This window comes from Gossypium hirsutum, chromosome D09 (genome assembly GCF_007990345.1).
Source record: "Gossypium hirsutum isolate 1008001.06 chromosome D09, Gossypium_hirsutum_v2.1, whole genome shotgun sequence".
Taxonomy (NCBI): domain Eukaryota; kingdom Viridiplantae; phylum Streptophyta; class Magnoliopsida; order Malvales; family Malvaceae; genus Gossypium; species Gossypium hirsutum.
This window is the reverse complement of record NC_053445.1, coordinates 42,770,822-42,790,523: the sequence shown is the minus strand read 5'-3', so window position 1 is coordinate 42,790,523 and position 19,702 is coordinate 42,770,822. Positions and strand designations below refer to the sequence as shown.

The following is a 19,702-nucleotide window of genomic DNA, read 5'->3' as shown; positions in this document are numbered from 1 at the left end:
TGGCCTGATTCACTCGACGAGAGGAGAATATCAACAGCTGACGCCTCACACACCAGCAGAACCAATACGAGTAGCATCTTCACGAGGTCACTGTTATATCAATCAAAAATCAACAAGGATTATCAAGATTGATCCAACAAAGATAACCAGAATTGGAGATGTTTAATTAACATCATCTGCTACTTAAAGATTAAATCAGTATGATACATTGAAAAGGAATCTTAAAGTCATATAGGCACCTGTTGATAATGGCATCACATGACTTGAATTGGGTTCTGATCAGTCAGGAGATAAATAATTTCATAGCATGCTTCACAATCCTGACTGCCATAAGTTTCTTTCCATTGTTTCGGCCATGCATCATCATGACTTAGTAAGCCTCTCAACAATGGGGCACTGAGCCTTTCTAAAACGCTTAACTGAGTACCTCCCAGCAGTGTGTGGCACATAGGTTGCATGTTTGGAAGGTTGAACACCAATGTAGTCACTCAAAGAGATATCAGAAACCTAAATAGATAAATCATTCACGTCAAGGACCAGGGCTAACAATTGTAGTTATCAAGGAACAGCAAGTTGAGGAACCTAATTCTTTCGAATCTTTAGGAGTCTTAAGCATTCGAAAGACAATCTAATACGATCATCTTATCAAATAATCTAACCTAAAATAACAATTTCTTACAAACATTTAACATAAATTGTCAATCTGAATATCAGTAACATCAAAGACAACAAGTAAAATCTTTAAATCAGAGAAAACAATATAGATGTTCAGTCACAACAAGATGATCTAACAAATAATATCAAGTTAAAAACAACATGAACGATTCTCTACGAAAACAGAATCCCTGTGTACAATTAATTAGTCCTAGTAGATCCACTCGACTTGAAAAGACCAAAAAAATAGAGAACATGCTAAAACGGAACATTTCATATAAAATCTAGAAAAAACAAAGCCAATAGAATGAAAAAAGAAATGTATGCATAGAGAGGCAAAAGGGGGAAAAAGAAAAAGAAATACTTGAACTTCCTCGAAGCTCCAGCGATTGAAGAGCTTGACGTCAGGGTGAGACTTGGTTGGGTCTTGCAGTGAGGCGTTGGCAGGGGTTGCAATGGCTGTCGCCATACCTATGATAGATGCCGCAAGAGAGAGAACCGAAGTGCGGAATGAGGAATTAGAAGACAAAGGCCTTTCTCTTATACAGTTGCAGTAACCTGGAGACCCAGAAGCGGATGAAGCTAGAAGGAACAGAAGAGAAACAAAGGGATCGGGGAAGGTAATGGATTACACGCGTATTAGCAATACATCAAACCAAACCACCGATTTCTATTCCCCCTCTTTTGCCCAGATTAGCTACCGCTTCAGCAACCTCCCTGTTTACCCTTCCCTGATCCCTTTTGTTTCTCTTCTGTTCCTTCTAGCTTCATCCGCTTCTGGGTCTCCAGGTTACTGCAACTGTATAAGAGAAAGGCTTTTGTCTTCTAATTTCCTCATTCCGCACTTCGGTTCTCTCTCTTTGCGGCATCTATCATAGGTATGGCGACAGCCATTGCAGCCCCTGCCAACGCCTCACTGCAAGACCCAGCCAAGTCTCACCCTGACGTCAAGCTCTTCATCGCTGGAGCTTCGAGGAAGTTCAAGTATTTCTTTTTCTTTTCCCCTTTTGCCTCTCTATGCATACATTTCTTTTTTCATTCTATTGGCTTTTTTTTTTCTAGATTTTATATGAAATGTTCCGTTTTAGCATGTTCTCTATTTTTTTGGTCTTTTCAAGTCGAGTGGATCTACTAGGACTAATTAATTGTATATAGGGATTCTGTTTTCGTAGAGAATCGTTCATGTTGTTTTTAACTTGATATTATTTGTTAGATCATCTTGTTGTGACTGAACATCTATATTGTTGTTCTCTGATTTGAAGATTTTACTTGTTGTCTTTGATGTTACTGATATTCAGATTGACAATTTATGTTAAATGTTTGTCTTCATGTTTGTAAGAAATTGGTTAATTTTAGGTTAGATTATTTTGATAAGATGATCGTATTAGATTGTCTTTCGAATGCTTAAAGACTCCTAAAGATTCGAAAGAATTAGGTTCCTCAACTTGCTGTTCCCTTTGATAACTACAATTGTTAGCCCTGGTCCTTGACGTGAATGATTTATCTATTTTAGGTTTCTGATATCTCTTTGAGTGACTACATTGGTGTTCAACCTTCCAAACATGCAACCTATGTGCCACACACTGCTGGGAGGTACTCAGTTAAGCGTTTTAGAAAGGCTCAGTGCCCCATTGTTGAGAGGCTTACTAACTCATTGATGATGCATGGCCGAAACAATGGAAAGAAACTTATGGCAGTCAGGATTGTGAAGCATGCTATGGAAATTATTTATCTCCTGACTGATCAGAACCCAATTCAAGTCATTATTGATGCCATTATCAACAGGTGGCCTATATGACCTTTAAGGATTTCCTTATTCAAATGTATCACTAGCTGACTTTAATCTTTAAAGTAGCAGATGATGTTAATTAAAACATCTTCCAATTCTGGGTTATCTTTGTTTTGGATCAATCTTTGATAATCCTTGTTGATTTTTGATTGATATAACAGTGGACCTCGTGAAGATGCTACTCGTATTGGTTCTGCTGGTGTTGTGAGGCGTCAGGCTGTTGATATTTCTCCTATTCGTCGAGTGAATCAGGCCATCTATCTCCTCACCACTGGTGCTCGTGAGTCTGCATTCAGAAACATTAAAACTATCGCTGAATGTTTGGCTGATGAGCTTATTAACGCAGCAAAGGGATCATCTAACAGGTAAATAACAGCCTTTGAACTCCCGTGTTTGAACCTTATTTTGCTTTGAAACTAGGAACTGTCCTTGCAATCCCATTTATTTACCACAGCTTGCTTCGTCATTCTCGCGTTGTTTGTGCAGCTATGCCATCAAGAAGATGGACGAAATCGAGAGAGTTGCCAAGGCCAATCGTTGAGGAATTGGTAGGACTTTGCATAAACCATGGCAGTGGACACTTCTGTTTTTTATTCAGTACTTTATAAGTTACCTATTTTGTGTTCCGAACATAATATGAATGTTCCGTTATTTAAGTTGAGATGTTATTGAAGAGAGCATATCCTGTTTTGGTTATATATGCTGTACTTATTTTGCCATGGTTTGAAGCTGTTGAGTTCATCTTTGCTGCAAACAAAGAGATGAGAGTGCTTGATGTGGTTGTTTTGACCACATTAAATCGCCCTGCCTGTTGCTGATAATTAGTACTTAAAAAAGAGACAATTAAAGGAAGAAATCAAATTGAGTTTTTCCAATTATTGAGCAGATGAAATTATACAAGTCTTTCAAAAATATTGTTATGAATTTCTAACCCAGCCAATAGAAGCAAAGAAAAAAAATATTAATTGGAGCAATTGTACAAACTTCTGTTTGAAGTTAAATACAAAGGCCGTAACACTATTGAAATCAAGTCTTTCAACCTGCATTAACAATGGAAGAGACTGCAGTTCATCAACGTCAAATTTTATATGTTTTATGAACATGATTCTCTCTATCTACAGATACAGAATTTTTTTTTGGAACTTTATACTACAAAAGTCGATTTAATAATCCCTGTTCTAATACTGCTTATGTTGTTTGGCTTGTTTCAGTTGGAAGTTCATCGAGAACAAACATTTTTCAAATTATATATTTTCAAATTTTCTTTTATAGTATCATATATTATGATTTGAGTAAATTCATATAAGAATATTAATTATTAAGAATTTTATTAAATTATATATTTTAATTATAATATATTTAATAATAATTATATTAATTTATATTTTACAGTATCATATATTATGATTTGAGTAAATTCATATAAGAATATTAATTATTAAGAATTTTATTAAATTATATATTTTAATTATAATATATTTAATAATAATTATGTTTAAATATGATTAAATTATTTATTATTGATATTAATAATCTTATTAAAATTTAAATAATAATAACAATAATAATTTACCAAAATAAATTTCTGCTAATTATTAAGAATTTTATTAAATTATATATTTTAATTAAAATATATTTAATAATAATTATGTTTAAATATGATTAAATTATTTATTATTGATAATAATAATCTTATTAAAATTTAAATAACAATAACAATAATCATTTACCAAACAAATTTATGCTAAGGGTATTCTAGCTATTTTAGTTTTTTCCATTATGCTATTACACCTCTATTCCATTTAACCAAACACAAGATTACTATTACGCCTCTATTCCATTACATTCAACCAACAGTTAATTTGCTATTACACCTCTAATTCAATACACCTCTAATTCAATACACCTCTAATCCAATACAGCGAACCAAACGTGCCCTAAAATTTATTTATTTATTTACTTTCTGTTCTGTTATATATTTTTATGGTTAGCCCAAAATGTCGCAACGAAGAGCCCGAAGCCTAGTCACTGAAAGGAAACAACCCTAGTCAGAATCTCAGTATAAATGTGAAAGAAGACTAGGGTTTTTTCATTTCCTCAACCCCGCTTCGTGCACGATTCTGAAATTTTGCCTGCCGCTCCATCTCTACATCACAGGTCTCTTCACTTTGCTTCTCTCTCTCTCTCTCTCTCTCTCTCTCTCTCTCTCTCTCTCTTTTTCTTCTAAACCTCTGCTTATTATTATTATTATTTTTAAATTGAACTCTATGTTTTGTTTTAGTAGGAATGGCGACAGATGTTGCAGCCCCCGCCACCGCCGCACCCAAAGACCCAACCCAACCTCACCTTGAAGTAAAACTCTTCAACCGCTGGAGCTTCGAGGAAGTTCAGGTATTTCTTTTTTTCTTTCCCATCTTTGTTTATTTCTAATCGTGGATCTGCTCTGTCTTTCTTCTATTTTTGTTATTTCTTGTGAAATATATCGTCTCAATTTTTTTCCTGGATTATTTCGTTTGTGTCTTATTAGAGGTTATATAGGTTGAGCAGCAGAGATAGTTTTGGTGTTTTGAAGTACATTGTATCTAGGTGAATTAGAGAATTGTGTAAAAGGAATTTGAGTTCGTGCATCATGGCAAGTGACTATTCTTATGAAGGGGATGTTCAGTTGTGTGTTTTTGATGTGATCTTTTTCTACAACTTCCGGTTATGGTTTTATCAATGTGTTTTAATTTGTGTATATGGATATGTCTTTTTTCCCATTTTCTTTTGCCCCTGGTTTGATGGTAGTTATTTGTTGCCTTTGCTGTTAAATATAATGCAGGATGACAATTTTGTTTTTTTTTTTAATACTTCTCATGATTTCTTTAAATGCAACTTTTGTGGGTTAGATTTATCGTATATTTTCATTGACACTGTTGATTGGCAAGAATTATCTATTTATTATATGTGCTATTCTTGTTAACCTTATTCATTGACATGAATGATTTATCTGTTTTAGGTTGCTGATATCTCCTTGAGTGATTACATTGGTGTCCAAGCTTCGAAGCATGCTACCTATGTGCCACACACTGCTGGGAGGTACTCAGTTAAGCGTTTCAGGAAGGCTCAGTGCCCAATTGTTGAAAGGCTTACAAACTCACTTATGATGCATGGCCGAAACAATGGGAAGAAGCTTATGGCAGTCAGGATTGTGAAGCATGCCATGGATATTATTTATCTCTTGACTGATCAGAACCCAATTCAAGTCATTGTTGATGCTATTATCAACAGGTAGCCTTTACAACATAAAGCTTAGTACATTTTCTTTCATTAGATTAAACTTTAACAAGCTTTGTTGCTTTTTTGTTTGATGTAACAGTGGGCCACGTGAAGATGCTACTCGAATTGGTTCTGCTGGTGTTGTCAGGCGTCAGGCTGTTGATATTTCTCCTCTTCGTCGCGTGAATCAGGCCATCTATCTTTTGACCACTGGTGCACGTGAGTCTGCATTCAGGAACATTAAAACAATTGCAGAGTGTTTGGCTGATGAGCTTATTAATGCTGCTAAGGGATCATCTAACAGGTAAGGGTGATTCTTCTGTATTGTCTCCTTGTTTCGCTTTGAAACAAGGAACTGCCTTTACACATGCTTTTGTCATTTTGGTTGTTATTGACAGTGGTGTTGTGTTGTGCAGCTATGCCATCAAGAAGAAGGATGAAATTGAGAGAGTTGCTAAGGCTAATCGTTGAGGAATTGGAAGAAGATTAAACACCATGGGAGTGGAGAATTTTGTTGTTTTAGTCAGTACTTTATAAGCCGTTTTTGTATTCTGGACATGCTATGAATGTCTCGTTTTTTATTTGAGTAATTGACAAGTTATTTTTGGTTAAAAGGGAGTTTTCAGTAGATATTTTTCAAGAAATGGTCTTGCGTATTGATGTTATTTTTTGCATTGAATGAGAAATTCCTTTGATTTTTTCCCTGTCAAAATTATAATGTAATTACATGGATGGTGTTAAATATCTCTGATAGCTGGACTTTTGCTATCAGTTGATGATATTTTTAACTGTCAGCTTAGCTTCAATCAGAAATCAAACAAAAGTGAAGCCCTTTAGAATTTCAAAATCCTAACTCTGGTAAGTATTGCCACATTTTTATTCAACGAACATGAAGCGTTTTCCTATCAGTTACGTTTGATCAGAAAATCAACCAGAAATTTCTTTTTCCATCTCTCGTACAAAATCTTGAAGGCTTGCAATTAAGTTTAAAAGGCTTCTAATTGTGCTTCTCTGCAAATATTATTATAAGTGTTGTTTTATTATCCGTTGCTATGAAGTACGGATCGACAATGTGATAACAATGTATACCTATGTCCTGCTAAACTATGCAGTTATTCTAGTATGCCCCAACCCATGCATAATTGGATATTGGCAGACGGAAGTTTCATAATTGGATAGAGAAAAGCTTTAGATAAGTTGAGCTATGAATTGATATGGACCTGTTGGATTGAAGGTTAAATTGATTTTTAATTTTAATGATATTTTAATAAAACCATTCAAATCAGTTAGACTTACAAACTGGTGGCATAATTGGTTTGACCAGCCGTCTAGTTCTGAAAATCTTGTCCTAAACTGCCTTTTTTTCCCCTCTTTCTAGACCAAGTAAATGTGAGCATTCCAAACAATTTTTAGAATTAGTGTTGATAGTCGTACAATATCAGTACTAGTCTGTACCACCGTTCCAGCCCTCAACCAATATCAAATAGTGTTAGTTTTGATTTGGATAAAATTTTAGTGTTTTTTAATTGTTTTGGCATGCTTCATCTCGTTTTAATCAATATTGATGTGTATTAGTCCGTATCTGTTGATTAAATTTTTTTGATAATTTACATCTAACTTTTGACATTTTTTTATCTTAATCATTTTATTCTTTTATAATTACATTTAAAATTAAACTATAATTATTAAATTAAGTTGTTGAATTCAATTAATAATTTTAAAATTTATATTTGCATATGCATGTAATTAAATATATTTGCACAAATATATATATTATAATTTATTAAGAAATTAAAGGTTAAACTAATAATATATATGTGAAAAATATTTATAGACACTGATAAGCTCGAAATGGTATATTGAAATATTTAAGTACCAAAAAAAATGATACGCTTATAAACATAATATTAAATTCCTTAGTTATAAGTGCCATACCCTTAGGTCTTGTACAGGTCCATTGAAGCTCCTGCTGCCATGCCATAGCCGTTCTATGCATCTCGCATAGCTTGAGAGCGGCCTCCCAGAAAATTGGTGTTCAAAGAATTGGTGGTTTATTTTCTCCAATTCTCCATTACAAACTTTACACTGTTAGTCTTCAAAATTAGCTTATCTTTTGTTGGAGTCTCCCAAGAATGGTCATCTAAGCAATAATGGAATGCTTGTGCACAGGAAACCAGATAAGTTTGTGCTAGGCCACTTTGTCTTTTTTCATCCTTACCTTGTTGCAAATTTTACTTACAGGGAGCTTTATGATGCTTGTACCTAAGCAATTTTGAAAAGGGAGTTACCCACTTCCCTAAGCTTGAAGATATTCCTCCAGTTCCAACTCTTATAGGCTTTAGGAGTCATTTGCCAAAAATCATTGTCCTTAATAGTGCAAGCCTTCAACCAGACCATTCATAGTGAGCCTTCACCAGCAAGGAACTTTCTTATGAGCTGAATTATAAAAGCTAAGTTATTTTGAGGACCACTGAGCAATTTTTAGTTGAGTTCTCTCTAAAAATGACCAAGCAATCTTTTTCTCAGTCTTCTAGTTACTAGGAGTGCCCCCCCAAGTGTGTGACATGGAGCTTCCCTATATTGAATCCAGTTACCCTCTGGATCTCTTCCAACAACTCACTCTGTATCACAGTACCAAATATCTCACATTTTAAAACATTAAGGGCTTGGCTGGTTGAAAAGTACTTTTACATATAAAAGTGCTTTTGGGTGAAAAAGAATGAAGAACACACTTCATTTGGGGTCAGATTTCTAGCTTCTGGGAAGTGCTTTTCTGTAGATGAAAAAGCAGAAATTTTCTGCTTCTCTAGCCAAGAAGTGCTTCTAAACTGCACTTTTACTTTTTACCCAGTCACACAAACTGGTTCTTTAAATTCTTTAAATTGTAAATGCTATTGTAAAATTTTTAGTATTTATATTTGATATATAAATATTATCTCTTTTTAAAACTTCAATCCAAATATATGTAATATTTTAATTTGTTAGGTTTATGTTTTCTATGTTATGTTTACATATAATATGAGTTATATATTAAAATACATTTTAAAATAAAATAATACAAATGTGTTAAAAGCATTAATTAAAAATAAAAATAATTTTTATAATAATACAATTGTGTCAATATCTAATTAAAAATATTTAATTATTATATTTAAATATAGTTTATATATTCTAATTAAATTTAATAAATAATTAATATTAATTACTTAGAAATATTTAAAATTAATATTATATATTAAAATACTAACAATAAGTTATAATAAATTTTTTTATATTTTTGCTAAAATATCATAATATTAACTAATTTGAACATTATTTAAATACATATTTGTTACTTTATAATATCATGTCTAAAATATACATTTTATTCTTCAAAAGCACTTTTTAACAGCAATGCCAAACACTCAAAATTTTCAAAAACACTTCTCAAAAGCACTTTTCCACAGCACTTCTCAAAAGTACTTTTTAAAAGCAATGAAGAACTAGCCCTAAGATGAAGGCTAAGAGAGCAAATAAAATTGGTATAGAATACTTTGAACCCCAATCATCGAATCCAATGTTCTCTTGGAAAAAAATTAGGAAATTATCAATGAAGCACATATTGAGTCAAATGTATTCTGTGGCATTTTGGATGGAATTGAAAAATTCTAATAACAGCTGGAGCGTTCAATAATCTGAAGCATGGACAGAATAAACAAGTAAGAAGATAGCAGATCCTATTGTCTGATCCCTTTAATTTTTCTAAAGTGAAAGCCAATCCTCCGTTAAAAGGAGATAGGAAATCTTGGATGGGTTATACAATTTTAGATCCACCGTCTGAATTGATCTGGCAACCCTATAACTTTAATGTCTTTTTGGGTTACAAAAAGTACTTTTCAATAAAAAAAACAATGCAAAATATTTAACTTTTGGAGTTAAACGTGTTGTTAAAAAATTGATTTTTCAATCAAACACAAAAGTTGAATTTAGATGTTGTTAGGGTCAACACTATTTAGTGTTGAAGACTCGATGTTTAATCAGTCACTTGACTAGTTAAAAACCTGATTTATGATTTATGAAGGTGATTTATTGTGTATCATGCTTATGGTTAAAATTGGAGTTTTAAAGAGAAATTGAGATTGACTTAATTTGTTGTATAAGACTTGTGCTTATTATTTGCATTTATTTTGATAGATTTACGGGCTGTTTGTAAGGAGATTAATCCTATTTTAAAAGTTATATTCGAATTAAAATGTAGAGTTTTACTTTATCAAAAGTATAATTAGAAGATGTGAATTTTAACCTATAAATATTAAAAGAATACATTGAAAGATAAATAAATATAAAAAATATTACTTTAACTTTAAAATGCTTTTCCAACAAAAAAAAATATAACTTTTGCAAAAACAAATTTGTCTTCAAAAACTATTGAAATAGTATTGCTTATTGCTCTAAGCTGAGACAAAAATTTGGTTCTGACTGGTCTATAACTTTTTACATAACTTTTTTACATTTTTAGTAATTTTTATGATTATTTTTGCTTGTTGATTTAAGTATTATTCGACGGATAAATAATAGAACCGAAATTTTTATACATTCGGAGATATTTCAACTAAAATTAACCATTAATGGATAAGAAACTAAATAAATATCTTATTCCAAAGTCCAAACATCCCACTAAAGGAAACCCTCTCCTCTTCCAGTCAAGTAGGTTCTTTTTTAGTTTCACTGCCGCCCCCAACACAACCAGAGCCGCCGCAGCTGCAAAAATGGAACCACAGCTCCCTACTATTAAAAACGTCTTCGTTAACGAAACTGATGATGACGACCCTCCAGCCCTTAGCTCTCAGGCACTAGCAGCCCTCAAAGAGTTCCTCGAAGAACAAAGGCAATCTCTTGCTAACCATGAAACAGCAGAAAATGGGGAGGGAACACTTGAACCCGAGAGTGAAGTGGCTTTAGTAACAGAAGATTGGAGGCTGAGCCAATTCTGGTACGACCCAGAAACAGCCCGGACCCTTTCCCAAGAAGTTCTTTCTCTTTGCAGCCATTCCAATTATAAAGTAGCTTGTATTGCTTGCCCAACTCTCTATGCCTATCTTAAGGTAATTTTATCAAAACCATATGCCCATTTTACTTCTAGTTTTGACAAGAATGTTCAGAAAAATATTACATAGTTCTGGAAATTGATTGAAGGTAATTGAGTTTGTTGATTAACTCTATATCATTTTCATCTCCGTTATTGGTATAATGGGGTTTTGGCGTTAAGGCCATATTGATCATCGGTAGAATTAGTTAGACTAGAAATGTATGTCTTTGAGTTGAAAGTCTAATTGTATGGTTGGAACTTGGAAGAACTGCAAGACAAGGACACTGAAAAGTTTCACAAAACAAAGTTGTAATAGTTTGTGTAATTTGTGTTACACAAGGTTTCGAGATTTGCAATAATTTGTGTGATTGAGTTATGAATGCCGTAGTAATTGTCTAATTACAGAGAACACTACAAAGGTTGTAATAATTTACTATTTAGATAATCTTGTGTGTAATTGGAGCCAATGAAAAGCTTATTTTAGAAGGCTCACCCTAGAACTTCTCAACTCATTAAGACAAGTTTATCATATATTTTTCACCTGAGATGGTAAGGGTGAGAGTTGTTGTTCGAGGAGTCAAATAAAGGATACGCAATCTGGGAGATTGCTGTTTTGAATAATTTAATTCGAGAAAGAACTTGAATCCTTGAATTGAGGTATAGTGCCTCGTTAAGGATGAATGGGAAAATTTAACGGCCTGGGTATAAGTTTACATCATGGTTAAATGCATGATGTCGTTATACTTTTCACATTGAGTGCAGGATGGATTACTGAAATGGCCTTAAACATAATATAGTCTATGTCCTCTAACTATAGGATATACTTGATGTGGTTAAATGCAAACAATATGTACCATTTTACATAGCACATTTTGGATGACGGAACTAGTTTGGCCTGTTAATGTTATTTTCTGATTTTCTATTAAGGATTGACTAAGGCGGATAGACTCAGATTGACATAAGGAAGTGGTTTGGTTGATAAATCTTGTTTCATTTGAGATGTGTGGTTCATAACTTTTTTCTTTTGTATGATTTTCAGAAAATTGATCCTAATATCTCTGTGCAACTTTTGGAGTATGATAAGCGTTTTGAGCAATATGGAAGTGATTTTACATTTTATGATTACAACCAACCCAAAGACCTGCCATTCGAACTAAAGCATACTTACCAAGTTGTAATTGCCGATCCTCCTTATCTGGTGAGATAAAATATTTGTCAATTTCTTAATCTACTTATTGTTTCTTAAGCATCGGTTCAACTGCTATAAGGGGTTCATTCCTTTTGCTGGTACAAGAGAAGCTCTATTACGCTGTTACATTTTCATTTTTACCCTTAATTGTGGGTCTTGTCTCATAAGCAATACCTTCTGCTTGCAACCAATCTTGCTGTAACCACTAAGGGAAGAACCTATTCTTCTTGTCTATTTAACGCTTTTTAAACTAGTTTTTTCAAGCAAATATTTTGACATTCTGTTTCTTTGAATTGATTCCAGGTTTTTGAATATGAGGATGAACTTGCTTGTTTATCTTGATTACAGAGTATAAAACCCACTTGCCTATGCTTATTTATCTTGTGGCCATTAATATGAGATTTTCTTTCTGATGAAAACGAAATCAAAGACTTTTAATTAGTAAATACCAGAGATTCTCTACCACTTTACCTTGATATAAAGTTCCTCCTGTGATACGTTTTTAAGTCTGGGAAATCTGTAATCCTACTGATCTGCTTTACAGAGCTATTTTAAATATATTACCGTCGGAGAATGTGAAGATTTTGACATATTTCAATCACAAGATGGTAGGTAAACCACTATTTTGGTCTCATATGGAACATTTAGGGTTAGAGCATCAGTTTCTATTTTTCTCATAATCTCGATTGAGCAGATATTTTATATGGGCACCTGTTTCTTAACTTTGCCATGGCTGTACTGGTTTTCACTTGAGTTCATGTTTGGAGGGAATTTTTGACAGTATATTACATATGTTGTGCATGGTTGCAGAGCAAGGAGTGTTTAGAGAAAGTTACTCAAACAATATCTTTTCTTGCTCAACCACGAGAATCTCACTTGCTTTTGCTTACGGGTAAAGTTTTTACTTCCTTTCCAACTGAACATAACTTGCAATTTAGTCAGCTTTACTGCCGTATATGTATAACTCCAATATAGTGCAGAATATAAGTATGGATGTCAATGGTTGTTTTAGTGGCTTTTTTTTTAGTAAAAGCTAAGAGAATGACTTGCAGGAGAGGTGCAAAGGCATAGGGCTGCAGAGCTTTTGGGTTTGCGTGCATGCAATTTTCGGCCACGACACTCAAGCAAACTTGGAAATGAGTTTCGGGTGTTCACAAACTATGACCCTGGGGAGAGATTAGGAGGATGGGAGCAAGAACAATAGGTGCCTTTTTCTTGCCATCGTTTGCTAGGAATATTTTCTCATCAATGAGCATCATGCAACCTAATTTTTATCCATTATCAAGGCATTTCCAACACTTACCCTTGGAAAAATTAACCAGCTTTTCTGCTCATTTTCCCAGAGAAAACATGCTGATGAGCATTCTTTAAAACTCAGAACCTTGCACTGTCTTTGCCCGATGATTTGAGATTCAAGATCCAAATCTTATAATGGTGTACTTTGTGACCGCAGATTGATGTGCTAAGAAACAGAATATGCATATCCTACTTGTCTTCAATACAAGAACCAATACCATGGTTGTCAGCTTATGGGTTTTAACTTTGAATGTCCTCATTTTTCTTCTCTTTCTTTTGCAAGTCCCGTTTCTCTCACATTCGATCTAAATGATAAAGGAGTATGATTGGGTTGACAAATTTGATCCACCAAAAAGGGAGGGGGTGAAAGAAAATTTGTAAAATTTCAGCCCTCGGTCCAATTTCTTTAAACTGTGAATTGGAGAGAAACCGGGAAAGGGAAATGGATTTTTTATTTTTATTTTTATTTATTTAACCATGGGAAAGTAACTGGAATTCAAACGTATTTTGGGAAATATAAGGAAGATGTAAAATGTCATTTTTGTTTTTAATTATTTTATGAAAATGTTATAATTAGAAAACTTTATTATAATGAATTATTTTTCTTTTTATATCATTTAATCAAACAAAATTTATTTATTTTATTTTTTATTACTAATTTTAACTGTTTAAATAAAATAATGTGTAATAAATTTCTTAGTCTTTCTCTTTTATATATATATTTTTACTTTTAATTCTAGTGTAATTCTTTTTTTACTGAACCTGAATTAGTGTTTGACTCGTGACACCAATTTAATTAAAGCTCATCATTTAAGAAAACAGTAAATACTACCATGAAGTATGAGCAAGTTTTTATTTTTTATATTTTAATAAAAAATTATAAAAATCAATTTTAATTCAAATCATATTTATAATCTATATAAAAGTACGAGTTAAATTTTTTTTTAAATTAATGAGAATGCCTCTTATTATTTATTATACTGTTAGGTTGCACTAAAATAATAATTTATTAATATATTACTAATTACTACGTGATAATAAAAATTAGATAAATTATCAATATAATATTTAAGTTATAAATTAAAATAAATATAATTTGATAAATTAAGATAATAAAATTCGAACTCCATTTTTTCTCTACAAATGATCATGTATATTATGAGATAGTAGTGAAGTTAATTTTTGTAATTTTTTGAATTAAATGAATAATGTTTTTTTATATGCATGTTGTGAATAGTTTTTGCATATGAAGTAAAATATATTAACACCATGTTTGGTTGGGTGTATTGGCTATGCCAATACACCCCTAATCAGTGGACCCCACTTAATCCTTCTTTAATCCATTGTTTGGTTGGTTGTATTGTTATTACGTCCCAAATCTGTTCCTTCCCTAATACACCCGGTCCCGTAATATGTAATCCCCCCATCCAGCACTGATTACAGAATCGTTACCCATTTCTTATTTTCGTTTCCTTTTTCTGCCCTCATAGATTTCTGTTTCTTCTTCTATCGATATTGCAGTTCTGTCCTCATTTCTTCTGCTTTCATAACAAATCCTCAACATTGTCTTCATCGGAGGCCGATTTTTTTCTCTCCTTTATTGTTTTTTTTTGGTTTGGGTTTTGTTTGAATGCAAGCTTTTGTTCCATGGATTTGTTATCTCAATCGGCTGACACTTCATCAACGCTCTCTTTAGGGTTAGTTTCATCTTCGCCGCAATCTCACCGTACCCAGATCCCTGATGACTCTATTAGTCTCGAGGTGGACGGAAGGGACCGACTCAGATTTTGCACTCGCCAAACTCTGAATGCAACTCAGATTTTTATCAGGACCGACTCAGTTTAATGATCAATCACGCTAGAAAGGTAAGAGAGTAACGAAGGATCGATCATCGCCAAAGTCAACGAACCGCTCAAAATAATGGCTGGAAACTTAGGATGTGTCGTCGTATCCGTTGATGGCAACGAAGGAAGCATGGACGCCTTACGATGGGCGCTCGATAATGTTAAGCTCCGACTATTCACGGCATGATTGATTTTTCTTATTTCTGATATGTGCGAATTGATTTTTCTTTTTTGAAATTCAGCCCATCTAGAAGTTCCTGCATTCACGGCAGCTATCGAGGCGCATCAGAAGAGAATCACTGATGTGATCTTGAACCATACTCTTCAGATTTGCGCTGAAAAGAAGGTCAATTATTATTATTATTATTTATTTTTCCAAGTTGTTGTTAATTAAGGTATATAGGCAAATATTCTTTGGAGGTTTGACCTTAAGTGATTAATTAATTTGATTAAATTCATCATTTTTGTTAGTATTTAACTTGCTGAGGAAAATGAATTACGAGTTTGGAATATTTCTAACTCAGGCAAACGTGAAAACTCAAGTTGTGATTGGGGATCCAAAGGAAAAAATTTGTGAAGTAATTGAAAATGTGCATGCTGATTTGCTTGTGATGGGTTCCCGAGCTTTTGGCCCTATTAAAAGGTATTTTCCTCATTGCAATGTAACATTCCTTGAATCGAGACTGGTTGAATTGTTTCATTAGACCATTTGTGTTATAGTTTTATTCATGTTGATTGAGTTCGTTTTCATGGAATTTGGTTATATCTCTGCATCACATGAATTGCCTATGCATTTAATTTAGTATTTCACATTGTTGTTAAGATGTTTAACCTTGTGAATCCTGATCATTGATCAAGGCATCATAAAAAGAGAGCTGATCAAGCATGATAATAATGGACTAAATGAAGCCTTAGTGAAGAAGTTAGCATATAAGCTAAGCTTATCAATTGTAACAACTTCTAATTGAAATGTGAAAATGAAAATTTATATTACTGGATTGGGGAATTTGTTCTATTTAGTAAAGCATTCTAATATATGTCTTTTGAAGCATTGTTACATGTGTGCTCAGAAGTTTTTAACATGAATAAACATTTGTTTATATGCCTGCATTCTGGTTCTGGACATGCAAAGCCTTTTGTTTAGATGATTTTCCTGCTTCAACTATGGTGTTTCGACTCCAGCTTCTTTTTGTCTTTTCTTTGGATGGACCAACTCCGCCTTCTGTTGTTGGATGCCTCCCTTAAATTAGTTAATAGCATTGATATTACTTGCATCAATACAGTTGGTAGGACATAGGACTACTATTATAACTTGCCTTCCAGTGGACCATCCATTCATTTCAAATATGATGTTCATATCTACTGCTGTTTGCTCCGAATGTTGTAACTAAAGATAAAAAATTGGCATTACCTAAGGAGAGGTGATCGGTGTCTCTGGTAGCATTTCTCATTGCTTAAAATCATAAAATTAATAACACAGTAGACCATGTTGAGAAAGGTGATGAAGCCAATTGTTTTTCATTGTAGCACATATATTTGAGTTATATATGTATATAGTTTAGTTGCTAATTTCATGCTGTTCAATTATTGGCATTGCCATAATTTTTTTTTATAGTATCAAGCACTAAAAAGATTTTCATATAAAGCTGGCAATGGGAAGGATCATATTTGCTCTGAATTATTTTCTTGTACAAAGTTGCAGTTTCCTATTTTGCTTTCAGAAAGCTCAAACATGACTTAAAACTTATATATATATTCTCTTGTTCAGATTAAATTTGTATACTAAGGAGTGTGATACTGATATATTACTTATGAACTGGTTTGGGCTATTTCATGGTTCCTTATGCAGAATGTTGTGGTTGATCAAGCACTTGGGCTTGGAAAAAGAGTTACCGTTGCAATGGGAACTAACCAAAACTTGGATTATGGTAATAAAATTGTTCTTATACTATTTCATGTTTCATTGTCATGTAATTGTTTTTCTGAATTGTTTTTCTGAATTTAGCTTTTAATTTCTTCTGCTGAATGCTTGCTTTATATTGTAGTTGAACTAAGATCTTGAGGCAGTACTGCAACTTGTCAACAAATATGCCTTCTGGTTTTTGGTGCTTTAGAGGAAACATGTGCTCTTGGCAATTTAGCCTTCCTGGAGAGGTAAATTACTTTTGATTCATTGTGATTTTTAAGCAACCTTACCTCATGGCCTTCTATTTCCTGATTTATCAATGCGTCATATTAATTCAGAATTGGCAGAGATTGCTTTTTTCCCTTAACTTGTGGAATGGACACATGAAGTTGGAGGTTATTTTCAATGGCAACTTTGGACAGTATTCGTTTTCCTGCTAGATTGGTGAGCTATTTTGTTTGAAGTGAAGAATTGGTTTCATGGAAGGCCAATTGGAGTTGAGAGCAGGGTGAAAGAGATATTGTATTGGCTTGAATTTCTTATATTGAATGCTTGCTTTATATTTTTAGTTGAAGTGAGATATTGAGGCAGTACTTCCGTTTAATTCAGAATTGTTGTAAATTCAATCGAGTTTTTGATGATAATTCGATATGGTTATGTTTTTATTTTTATTTTTTAGAGTTCAATTCTTACTCACTTATTAAATTTTATTAGTTATAATTATTTTAAATTTTATTAAATCATATATTTTAATTAAAATATATTTAATATTAATTATTTCAAATTATCTTTTATAGTATCATATATTATGATTTGAGTAAATTCATATAAGAATATTAATTATTAAGAATTTTATTAAATTATATATTTTAATTATAATATATTTAATAATAATTATGTTTAAATATGATTAAATTATTTATTATTGATAATAATAATCTTATTAAAATTTAAATAACAATAATAATAATAATCATTTACCAAAACAAATTTATGCTAAGGGTATTCTAGTCATTTTAGTTTTTTCCACTATGCTATTATACCTCTATTCCATTCAACCAAACACAAGATTACTATTACGCCTCTATTCCATTACATTCAACCAAACAGTTGATTTGCTATTACACCTCTAATCCAATACACCTTTAATCCAATACAGCGAACCAAACGCACCCTAAAAATATTAACTTTAAATAGAACTAACAGCCTGATTTTTTGTGATGTCGAAAAAAAAGGTTTCGGAATCCCATTTTCGTAAACTACTGAAACTGAGTCTGTAAATATTAAATATGAATATTTATGGAGTTGGTGTAAAAAGTATTTATGTTTGGTCTAGTAATTTTGTCAATTAAATGATTAATTTAAGTTCAGGGACTAAATTACAAAAGACCATTCGCTAGAAGTTTGTAATTGATAAAAGACGTGAAGATTTAAATTGCAATTAACCAAATGTCTAAAATGGTAAATAAACCATTTTCAAGAGGTGGTAGTGGACGATAAGGTTAAAAACTACTAAGCTTCATTAATGTTAAGTTTAGTTAATTAATTAAATTAAACTTAATACAAGTATATATATATAAATGGATGGTGGAATGAAAGAGAAATTATTCTCTTCCTCTTCAACAAGAACCATCCATCATAAGTGAAGGAAGAAAGCTCTTAAAGGTTCCAACTTCCGACTACTAATTAGGTATTGTAATTAAGTCTTTTTCTTGTATTTTTTATGTTTTTAAGGTCATGGGAGTTTGATTTAGCTAGCCCATGTATCAATTTGTAAAAATATTAAAGTTTTTGAAAGTTGTCATCGTTGATTTCTTAAAGAAATTGGTGTTAAATTGATAAATTTTAAGTTTAGATAATGAAAGAGGACTAGATTGTAAAATTTAATTATTAGTTTTGCACATATATATTAAAGTGAATAAAATGTAAAAATTATTGAGGAATTTTGGTATAAATAAATAGTAGAGGGTCTTTAAAGAGTGTAATTGAAGTCGATTTTTAAATTGAGTCTCAAATTTGAAAGATATTATTATTTCGAATTCAGGAACTGACTTGAATAAAATGAAAAAAATTTAAGGGTATTAAAAATGAAATTTTACATGTTCGTTCATGTCATGGCATAATGTATAAACTTTTGGTATTGATAGATTAAATGGAATAATTGTATAGATCAAGAATTGGATCAAACTGGAGGTAATTGAGAAAAAGTTAACACTATCTATTAGTCACTGAAGATTTAACTTATTTGATGTTTTGATCAGGTAAGTTCATATGAAATTTATTTATTTAGGTTGTTATGCATTTGATTTGAGTATATGTGTTTGAGGATGAATTGATTGTGAATCGAAACTAAAGGTTATAATTAGGTTTTTATTATTCCTACCACGTTGTAGCTGATGGATTTTCAGGAGACATTTGGATATGTTGGAAAGGCTCAATTTGTATTGATATTATTCAAAATCATCCCCAATTTGTTTTCCTCCGTGTTTTTGGTAATTTACCTTCTAATTCCATTTTTATTTCTTTTGTCTATGGTAGCCCAGATAGAAGAAAACATATATTAATTTGGAATGATTTAAAAGCAGCCATGTCGAACAACTCTTCCCCTTGGGTTGTAATGGGCGATTTCAACGCAATTTTATTCCCAGAAGACAAAAAAGTAGTCATGCCACAGGAAAAAGATACAGCTTTTTTGGTA

At 32.3% G+C, this 19,702-nt stretch overlaps 2 protein-coding genes, 1 long non-coding RNA gene and 2 pseudogenes across 8 annotated transcripts; 4 read left to right on the top strand and 1 right to left on the bottom strand.

Annotated features, from left to right (window-relative positions):
• The window catches only part of LOC121220771 (40S ribosomal protein S5-like), a 2,603-nt pseudogene extending 1,178 nt beyond the window's left edge, over positions 1–1,425 (bottom strand).
• Positions 1,426–1,519: 94 nt separating this feature from the next.
• On the top strand, positions 1,520–3,318 carry LOC121220910 (40S ribosomal protein S5-like; annotated as a pseudogene).
• Positions 3,319–4,426: 1,108 nt separating this feature from the next.
• On the top strand, positions 4,427–6,315 carry LOC121203605 (40S ribosomal protein S5). 2 transcript variants are annotated; one of them, XM_041100744.1, is made up of 5 exons: positions 4,427–4,600; positions 4,725–4,834; positions 5,442–5,713; positions 5,802–6,005; positions 6,118–6,315. In XM_041100744.1, the coding sequence occupies exons 2-5, from the start codon at positions 4,730–4,732 to the stop codon at positions 6,170–6,172; spliced, it is 636 nt and encodes a 211-aa protein (XP_040956678.1). In that variant the 5' UTR covers positions 4,427–4,600; positions 4,725–4,729; the 3' UTR covers positions 6,173–6,315. The 2 variants fall into 2 exon arrangements, with proteins under 2 accessions (XP_040956678.1, XP_040956677.1); XM_041100743.1 differs by having other exon boundaries at positions 4,436–4,600; positions 4,728–4,834.
• A 3,962-nt stretch (positions 6,316–10,277) lies between these two features.
• On the top strand, positions 10,278–13,483 carry LOC121203604 (EEF1A lysine methyltransferase 1). 5 transcript variants are annotated; one of them, XM_041100741.1, is made up of 5 exons: positions 10,278–10,785; positions 11,809–11,967; positions 12,769–12,850; positions 13,011–13,162; positions 13,412–13,483. In XM_041100741.1, exons 1-4 carry the CDS (start codon positions 10,309–10,311, stop codon positions 13,160–13,162), a joined length of 870 nt encoding a protein of 289 aa, XP_040956675.1. In that variant the 5' UTR covers positions 10,278–10,308; the 3' UTR covers positions 13,412–13,483. The 5 variants fall into 5 exon arrangements, 4 of the variants coding, with proteins under 4 accessions (XP_040956675.1, XP_040956674.1, XP_040956673.1 ...); XM_041100740.1 differs by having other exon boundaries at positions 13,302–13,483; XR_005918177.1 differs by lacking the exon at positions 13,412–13,483 and adding an exon at positions 12,503–12,570 and having other exon boundaries at positions 10,285–10,785.
• A 1,208-nt stretch (positions 13,484–14,691) lies between these two features.
• LOC107891221 (uncharacterized) lies at positions 14,692–17,712 on the top strand. The gene is made up of 6 exons (XR_005918176.1): positions 14,692–15,258; positions 15,341–15,444; positions 15,623–15,741; positions 16,948–17,026; positions 17,144–17,252; positions 17,343–17,712. It is a non-coding gene; the product is annotated as an uncharacterized lncRNA (long non-coding RNA).
• Positions 17,713–19,702: the final 1,990 nt, after the last annotated feature.